The 8935-nt window shown below is 36.2% G+C and overlaps 1 protein-coding gene across 4 annotated transcripts; it reads left to right on the forward strand.

Annotated features, from left to right (window-relative positions):
• The first annotated feature begins 1020 nt into the window (after nucleotides 1-1020).
• On the forward strand, nucleotides 1021-8935 carry LOC133461419 (chromosomal protein D1-like). 4 transcript variants are annotated; one of them, XM_061742325.1, is made up of 2 exons: nucleotides 1021-1103; nucleotides 5863-8935. In XM_061742325.1, the coding sequence occupies exon 2, from the start codon at nucleotides 5900-5902 to the stop codon at nucleotides 7280-7282; it is 1383 nt and encodes a 460-aa protein (XP_061598309.1). In that variant the 5' UTR covers nucleotides 1021-1103; nucleotides 5863-5899; the 3' UTR covers nucleotides 7283-8935. The 4 variants fall into 4 exon arrangements, with proteins under 4 accessions (XP_061598309.1, XP_061598310.1, XP_061598308.1 ...); XM_061742326.1 differs by lacking the exon at nucleotides 1021-1103 and adding an exon at nucleotides 1185-1332; XM_061742324.1 differs by lacking the exon at nucleotides 1021-1103 and adding an exon at nucleotides 3269-3357.

The following is an 8935-nucleotide window of genomic DNA, read 5'->3' on the forward strand; positions in this document are numbered from 1 at the left end:
ATCTCTGATTGAAACGTTTTTCTAGGATTTTGGAGAACTGAGGGAGAAGAGAAACATTAACATTGTACCAGAAATATTTTAATTGCATTACTTTCTCTTACAGCCATGTAAATAAAATCTTCTTTGAACTGAAATTAACTTGTACATATGTGCTACAAACAGCTCATATGAACACTAGAAATACCACTGCAGTTGTGAAAAAGTGGTTATAGATGATAAAATTTGCCAGAAGAGGGTTTACGTCTCCAACACGATTCAGCTTCATTATTATAATCTTTTTTTATAAAATAGAATAATTCATCATAAGTATCTGGGATTTTACTATGTAGAACATAAATCTTCCAATCCGCTTTGAGAAACTTCATGTACAAAAACGTCCCTATCTCTGGAGGAAAATCATTGCATCCATCTACAGGACTGTCTCAGAAAATTAGAATATTGCGATAAAGTTCTTTATTTTCTGTAATGCAATTAAAAAAACAAAAATGTCATACATTCTGGATTCATTACAAATAAACTGAAATATTGCAAGCCTTTTATTATTTTAATATTGCTGATTATGGTTTACAGTTTAAGATTAAGATTCCCAGAATATTCAAATTTTTTGAGATAGGATATTTGAGTTTTCTTAAACTGTAAGCCATGATCAGCAATATTAGAATAATAAAAGGCGTGCAATATTTCAGTTGAATATGTAATGAATCCAGAATGTATGACATTTTTTGTTTTTTTAATTGCATTACAGAAAATCACAATATTCTAATTTTCTGAGACAGTCCTGTATTGTTTTAGCAAATGTTCAAGGAAGTTCCAGACATTTTGTAATGAAATTTATGTTCACACTTTTTTGCCTATTGTTTCCTCGTAATCTCGTAAGTGTATCTGAACTGAAATAATGTTTAGATTGAGGTTTAGATTTGCAAATGAAAAAAAAAAAAAAAAAGCTTAAAGAAATGCATTTTCCCTGAACGGAAACATCAGGCGGAACTGAAACGCCTCGTCAAAGTTTCCGTCAGAGACTCTGAGGACTCGCGGACGACCGGAAGCGGTCGCAAATTTGAACAGCCATCACAGCAACAATAAACGCACACTTTCACTTTACGGTACGTCTATTGAATCAATATTTTATGGAAAAAGAATACAAAAATCGAGGTTACTTTGGCGTGAGAGACAGATTATCTTGATTGCTTTGTTTTTTTATATTTGCATCACTCGGAAATGTGTTAATCGCCGTCGATTTTGAAGCGGACTATTTCCTGGAAAACAATCTGGTCTACAGACAGCGATTTTTTTTAACGTCCTACATACATTTAAACAGTTCTGCAGTTGCAGGTAACGATGCAATGGGTGTTTTTAAGGTTTTCTCTGGATTAGATAAAAAATATTTCAGTCAGCAAGTAAGCTTTAGCGTGTAAAATATGCATGTAGTTTGCAGGCAGCGCCGCTGTTTGTTGCACAGACGGAGCAGTTTCCCGCCACCGCAGCTGCGGCTCCAGCAAATAGACACCGCCATTCACGAGTCTGGGAGCAGGTTTCTCTCTCATTTTGATTGAGTTTCTTTCTGATCCACCTTTTTTTTTTTTTCTTTTTTCTTTTTTTGATATTTATAAATCTTTTTATTTGTATTTTTTTAGGCAATAACAGAATGGTAAAAAAACAGAAATCAAAACCACCACTATCAAATATGCCATCTTTTAAACCCTTTCTGATCCACCTTAGAGGGTTCAGCCTACAGAGGGCGACACTAACTACATTCAAGCAGTTAAATACTTTACAGCAGGGGAGTCAAACTCATTTTGCTTGGCGGGCCGGATTTTACCAATTTTTTTCTCGCACGCTCAAAATAACACAAACGGTGTGAATTTTTATTTTTTTTTTATTCTTTTTTTTTTATTATTATTATCTAATCCAATATCAGTTTAGTTAATTTTAAAGGAAATATTCACTTTGTTTACACTCTAATTATGTAAAATATATTTCTTCAGGATATTTTCTTGAAATTTCTCGTTTTTTTTTCAAATTATGTAAGATACTTTTAATATCATTTTACAAAGTGATAATATCATTTCACAAACAAGTATGTTTTTTTTTTTATATTTCGCTTTTTTATAGGAAATTTAATTAAAAGCAAAATCTCTCTGTTTACATCCGAGAGTGTTTCTTTGTGATTTAGAGATTTTTCCAGTACAATTAAGTGTACTTATTTTTAAAAATTGGTGCGGATATTTACGCCAGTGTGCCAAAAAAGTCAGCACTTCTCTTTTAACCGTTTTACTTTGTCACTGCTTGTATTCAAAACTGAAATTCTCAGAATAAATATATTCTATCATCTTTTTAGCAGTGATATTTTTCCTGCGAAAATATAGAATAGTAGTCAGTTAATAAAAATAAACAACCGTCTACAAAGAAATAAAATTGGCAAATGCATTCTAGAAAACTAAAAAAAATTTGAAAAATGCTCTCTTTGTGGAATAACGATGGATTTGTGGAAAAAAATATATTATCGGATATGCTGCGATTCATGGCAATTATTTATGCTTTCCTTTTTAGTAAATTAACATTTCGTTTTTTTGCGTTGGAAACTTCTCGCGGGCCGCATGAAAATTTCTCTCGGGCCGCATGCGACCCACGGGTTGCACATTTGACACCCCTGCATTACAGGACTGTCTCAGAAAATTAGAATATTGTGATAAAGTTCTTTATTTTCTGTAATGCAATTTAAAAAAAAAAACAAAAATGTCATACATTCTGGATTTATTACAAATCAACTGAAATATTGCAAGCCTTTTATTATTTTAATATTGCTGATTATGGCTTACAGTTTAAGATTAAGATCCCCAGAATATTAAAAAATTTTTAGATAGGATATTTGAGTTTTCTTAAACTGTAAGTCATGATCAGCAATATTAAAATAATAAAAGACTTGCAATATTTCAGTTGAATTGTAATGAATCCAGAATGTATGACTTTTTTTTTTTTTAATTGCATTACAGAAAATCACAATATTCTAATTTTCTGAGACAGTCCTGTATTGTTTTAGCAAATGTTTAAGGAAGTTCCAGACATTTTGTAATGAAACTTATGTTCACACTTTTTTGTCTATTTTTTCCTCGTAATATCGTAAGTGTATCTGAACTGAAATTATGTTTAGATTGAGGTTTAGATTTGCAAATGAAAAAAAAAAAAAAAAAAAAAAAGCTTAAAGAAATGCATTTTCCCTGAACGGAAACATCAGGCGGAACTGAAACGCCTCGTCCAAGTTTCCGTCAGAGACTCTGAGGACTCGCGGACGACCGGAAGCGGTCGCAAATTTGAACAGACATCACAGCAACAATAAACGCACACTTTCACTTTACGGTACGTCTATTGAATCAATATTTTATGGAAAAAGAATACAAAAATCGAGGTTACTTTAGCGTGAGAGACAGATTATCTTGATTGCTTTGTTTTTTTATATTTGCATCACTCGGAAACGTGTTAATCGCCGTCGAGTTTGAAGCAGACTATTTCCTGGAAAACAATCTGGTCTACAGACACAGCGATTATTTAACGTCCTACATAAATTTAAACAGTTCTGCCGTTGCAGGTAACGATGCAATGCGTGTTTTAAGGTTTTCTCTGGATTAGATAAAAAATATTTCAGTCAGCAAGTAAGCTTTAGCGTGTAAAATATGCATGTAGTTTGCAGGCAGCGCCGCTGTTTGTTGCACAGACGGAGCAGTTTCCCGCCACCGCAGCTGCGGCTCCAGCAAATAGACACCGCCATTCACGAGTCTGGGAGCAGCTTTCTCTCTCATTTTGATTGAGTCAAATCAACTGAAATATTGCAAGCCTTTTATTATTTTTTTTTTAAATTTATTTATTTTTTATTTATTATATACAGTTTAAGATTAAGATTTCCAGAATATTCTAATTTTTTGAGATAGGATATTTGAGTTTTCTTAAGCTGTAAACCATGATCAGCAATATTAAAATAATAAAAGGTTTGCAATATTTCAGTTGATTTGTAATGAATCCAGAATGTATGACATTTAATTTTTTTTAATTGCATTACAGAAAATCACAATATTCTAATTTTCTGAGACAGTCCTGTATATTATTGAAGAATCGTCATCATTTTAAATAATATTTTAGTAAAACTTAACCAACATAATAAACAACAAATGTGTTTCTGTTTATGCCTATCTAATAGTGCCATTTAATTCATACCATAAGTGAGATATAGAATTGTAAACATCACTAAAGATTATAGTTTGGAGTACTTATAAAATTAAAAAAGGAAATTGAACCAGGTTGTTGATGTACTTAATGTTATATTTGTTAAGCAGCTATAGGTTTTTTAATGGTTTCTTCAGTTGCATGTGATGTGATATATATATATATATATATATATATATATATATATATATATATATATATATATAAATAAAAAACAACAATACACCAAAAATGAATAAGAAAAACCTGTTCCATGAAGGGAGTGGTGCATAAAGGTCAAAGTGCAAGCTGATGCACTAACTTGGATGCTGTGCCTGACATCCATCCATCTTCTATACTTGTGGAATCCAGTGCAGCGTCTGCACGATCTCAGCTCTGAGCCTGCTATAAATTATAAAAATGTGGAATGAGAATAACTCCCCTATATGTTCTAAATACATAATCCCTAAGACTAATATTGAAATGTTGACTATCCAAATTTAAAAATTGACAAAAGTTTAAATCTTATTTTCATCAAAACAAATATATCTAATCAGATCAGGTCTAAGATAAAAGTAAAAAAAGATGTATTTCAATTACCTCAGAATAAACTAGTACTTTTTGTAATTAATAATGGATTTCTTTGTTACTGTTACTCTTTTAGTACGGAATTTGCAGTTTGTGACACTGAATAATTATTAGGTAATTATTTTTCACTGAACCTTTTAAAATGTCTTTTACAGATCCATCCATCCATTTATTCATCCATCCATCCATTTATTCATCCATCCAGTTAGTTCTATTCTTTCTTTCTGTGAATGTGTGAAATGCCCTGGACCATTTGGGCCATTTCCCAAATGTAAACAACTTGCAGAATATGAAGTAGAGTCTGAAAACAGTCCCTAGGGCCTCCCCATCCAAGTCGGGCCCCAGCAGTTGCTTCTCAAACTGCCTTTGTACGCAGCTGGTTAGCACTGCTCAATCAGAGCATTGGAAATGAGTCAACAGGAGAGTGTGTTGTGTAGAAAAGTACATTAAACTTTTGCTGTATCCTGTTGGCAAAAAGGCAAATATATCTACCCTGCAAAGGAATGACTTTAGTGCCGAAAAGGTCTGAATCATTACCTGTTGACGCCAAAGCCGATTCAAACAGCTGTTAATCCTCAACTGCAACCATCTCCACAGTTTACATTGAGTGAACACATTTAAAAAAAAAAAAAAAAAAGATGTGAATGTGACATGGCACAAAAATCTATAGATCAGCTGGTACATTTTTTTTTTTTGTTTTTTTTCCCTCAATTTCTTTGCGGCTCTAGTGGCCTTTATTCAATATGTACGTAACTGCCACAGAAATGGGGTGATTGTCAGAAAAGATGACCAGTCATTTCTTTCTGATATAGCCAAGTAATAACCCTTGTTTTTGACAGTGCTGTATCCTCCACAGATGAAAGATATTTCTATGGCGTTCCACCTTTAATTGGACATCACAAAATCTCAAAAAATATAACCTCACAGATATGTGTAATTATTTAATTTTCTGATATATATGACCAGGACTAGCAGGATCCAGTCATACAATCATGGCTAACAAGTGAATTCAGCGCCTGCTGAAATAGCTTCCTATTGATTAAACAGTAATTTTACTCTTCTTTTGGTAATATACAGGTCCAGGCTGATAAAGGAGGTCCGAACTGAAAGCGTTATGGAAGAGGAGCTTATGATGGCCACGGCAGATGATCCCGTGAGCACTGAGGTGGAGACCGGCGAAGACACGACCAACGACAGTCCAGTCAAAAAGGGAAGAGGGAGGCCAAAAGGTTCCAAGAAGCTGAACGTTTCTGTGAGCGACCTTAACATGACACCTGATTCCAACAGTGAGTCCCCGCAGCCCCGGAGAGGAAGAGGGCGCCCAAGTCTCTCTGCTGCGGAAAAGCAGGGATCAGGAGACGCAAGCAGCTCTGCGCAAAGTCCTCGAGGCAGGGGAAGGCCGAAGAAACAGACCAGCAGTGAAGGTCCCTCTCCAACACAGTCCTCTAAAAAAAGAGGAAGGCCAAAAAAATCTGTGACAGTCGAGAAAGATGCAGCTGAAGAAATACTCAACGGCAGCGTTGATACACCAAAAAGAGGGCGCCCAAAAGGGTCAGTAAAGCGCAAGTCAGAAAGTTTGACGAGTGGGGAAGAAGAGGAAGGCAGTACTTCATCACCTCGGAAAAGAGGTCGACCGAAGGGCTCTCCAAATAAGAAACCCAAGCTGGATCAAGAAGGAAGTAGTAGCGAAGGGAGTCCAGAAGCCACCGGAAGTCGAAAATACCAGAAAAGAAAGAGGGGTAGGCCAAAGAAGTCAACACAGGATACTTCAAACGGCATTTCAAAGACGCCGAAGAGAGGACGGGGAAGGCCAAGACTAAGTATTGGCCGGGAAACGGGGGGCTCTCCCTCAAAGAGGGGGAGAGGTCGGCCTAAAGGCTCTACAAACAAGAAGCGTGGTAAAGTAGGGCGGCCTAGGAAATTAGCCGATGCCCCCGCGAGAGGGAGGAGGCCCGGTCGTCCACGACAACAACCAGCAAAAAGAGGAAGACCCAGGAAATACCCTCTGCCGTCACCTGATGAGCTGAAGAAGCCGAGAGTGTGGAAGCCGCTGGGAAGACCTAGAAAATACCCCCGCGTGGAACCTGCCGAGGGCGAAGACACGGCCCCCCCGAGAAGCCGCGGCCGGCCCCGCAAGACCCAGTCCAAGAAAGGTGCTCACCTACGCAAGAGTTTGACAACCAGTCCATCCACAGAGCACAACGACGGACAGAGAAAAAGGCGCAGTACCTCAGGCGGCGCCAGAAGTGAAGATTCCACCCCGCGGAAGAGAGGCCGCCCTAAAGGCTCGGCCAACAAGAACAAAGGCCGAGCTAAAGCGCAGGTCGACAGCCCGTTTCCCAACCATTCAGAAGCAGAAGGGGATTCGCCCAACGTCTGGATGGAAAGTGAAGTGGCCTTGGAAAGTAGCGAAGAGGTGGCGGCCATGAAAGTAGATCACACAGAGGAAACTGTCATTGTTCAGGATGTAAGCTTCGACATCAGTGACCAGGCTTGATGAACAATCCGGCCAGACCAAATAAAGTCAACGTAGTGATTGCTGTTAAAACATAGAATACATTCTCGTCTATTACTTAACATGTTTTTAACATTTTTGTCAGACGACCTGGCCACATATTCAGCAGGTCCTCTGTTTTTCTGACTAACTTGATTATTTTTTTCTTCTTTGTTGTTTCTTTTTTTTATTTTTTACTTTTAATTCTGTCATGAGATGGAGCAGAGGTACTGCAGTGGTAGTGTTTACTAGGACTGGCTTGTGAAAGTACTTATTGTAGACTGATTGTTCCAGTTTTCATTTACTGTTCAAATGTAGTGATGTGACTTTAGTTTTAGTAAAATGGTTGTTTAAACGGTTTGAAGGACAAACAAAATGTAAACAATAGTTGATAAAACAGGTTAAACCATACCAAGCTTGTGTACATCAGTGCAGTATTTCTTTCCTGTTTTTTTTTTTTTTTTTTTGGTCTAATAATTCTTTTTACTCGATATTTTTATGACAAATGCTATATTAATCAAGAGTCACGTGGGCTTACCCCTTCTAATATTACTGTTTTGTCAGATAAGACACACTAGGAACTTTATGTATGATTTCAAAAACAGATTAAGTTTGTTCCCCATTTTCTCATTTGGATTTAAATGTATGTCATTGAGTCATCAAAATATTCTAATGTTGCACAGGAGTCAAGATAAGAGATGCTGGAGATCCCTATTTGGCATCTTTTTGAAATTATTTAGAGGATGTAGTTTGCATGATTTCACTTTCATTGCATCTTTGAAACAAACGGATCAACAGATATACACTTACAAATTCCAAAAATGTTGTTTAGTCTGTGCTGGATGATTACACACGCCGGCAGTTCCGGCCATTTCAACTTAAACTTACATTTATTAATATGTGATATCAAACCATCTTTTTTAAAGCACTTTGTTGGTTTTTCCTTTTAATTTGACATCCGTGTGTATTTGTTTGGCTTGTACTTTGTTTCTATTTGCCGTTATGTGGCTATAAACAGGCTTTTATAAACATTTGAGCCTCACAGGTCTGCATATGGAAAACTGCAAAGTATTTACTGAATGGTGGTCTTATCCTGAATTTTTAGTGATGTTCCCGATGTTTGTATAATTTGTCTTTTTTGATTTTATTTTTTAATTCAACCCTTCATTATTGTAACTATTGAGATTACAAATGTTTGTCTTAAGATTGAGTGTCTGTGGGGGATTCTCCTCAAAATGTTAAATTTTCAATGCCATTTCACTGTCACTCATGGATTAGTGTTTGTTTGGCCAGAGCTTTGAATGTAACGTCCCGTCGTTTCAGTTGGCTGGTTGTTCAGTGTTCTCATGTTCCATCCTCTTTGGCCCATTTAAGCTCTGTTCTTATGTTGTAAACATTTCACAGATTTTCTCTAAATGTTTGGAGTGGAGCTCTGGGGCCTTCCTAAATTTCTTTGTTTTTAAGTACCATGTATAGTGTGAATTGAAAAAGGTAAAATTACTGACTCAAATGAAGACTTCGGTTTTAAAACATCAATGAAATCTGACCCGAATTGGTGAAGTCAAATCATTTTGTCTGTTTTGAACAAGGGGCTAATAACGTGTGAGAATACGGTTTAATTGAAATAAAATGTACATGTTGCTGTTTTCTTTCCAA

The sequence above is a fragment of the Cololabis saira genome, chromosome 15, assembly GCF_033807715.1.
Source record: "Cololabis saira isolate AMF1-May2022 chromosome 15, fColSai1.1, whole genome shotgun sequence".
Lineage (NCBI taxonomy): Eukaryota > Metazoa > Chordata > Actinopteri > Beloniformes > Belonidae > Cololabis > Cololabis saira.

Coding starts and splice junctions, on each gene's coding strand:
- LOC133461419 (XM_061742325.1), top strand. CDS start 5,900: ATGGAAGAGGAGCTTATGATGGCCACGGCAGATGATCCCGTGAGCACT.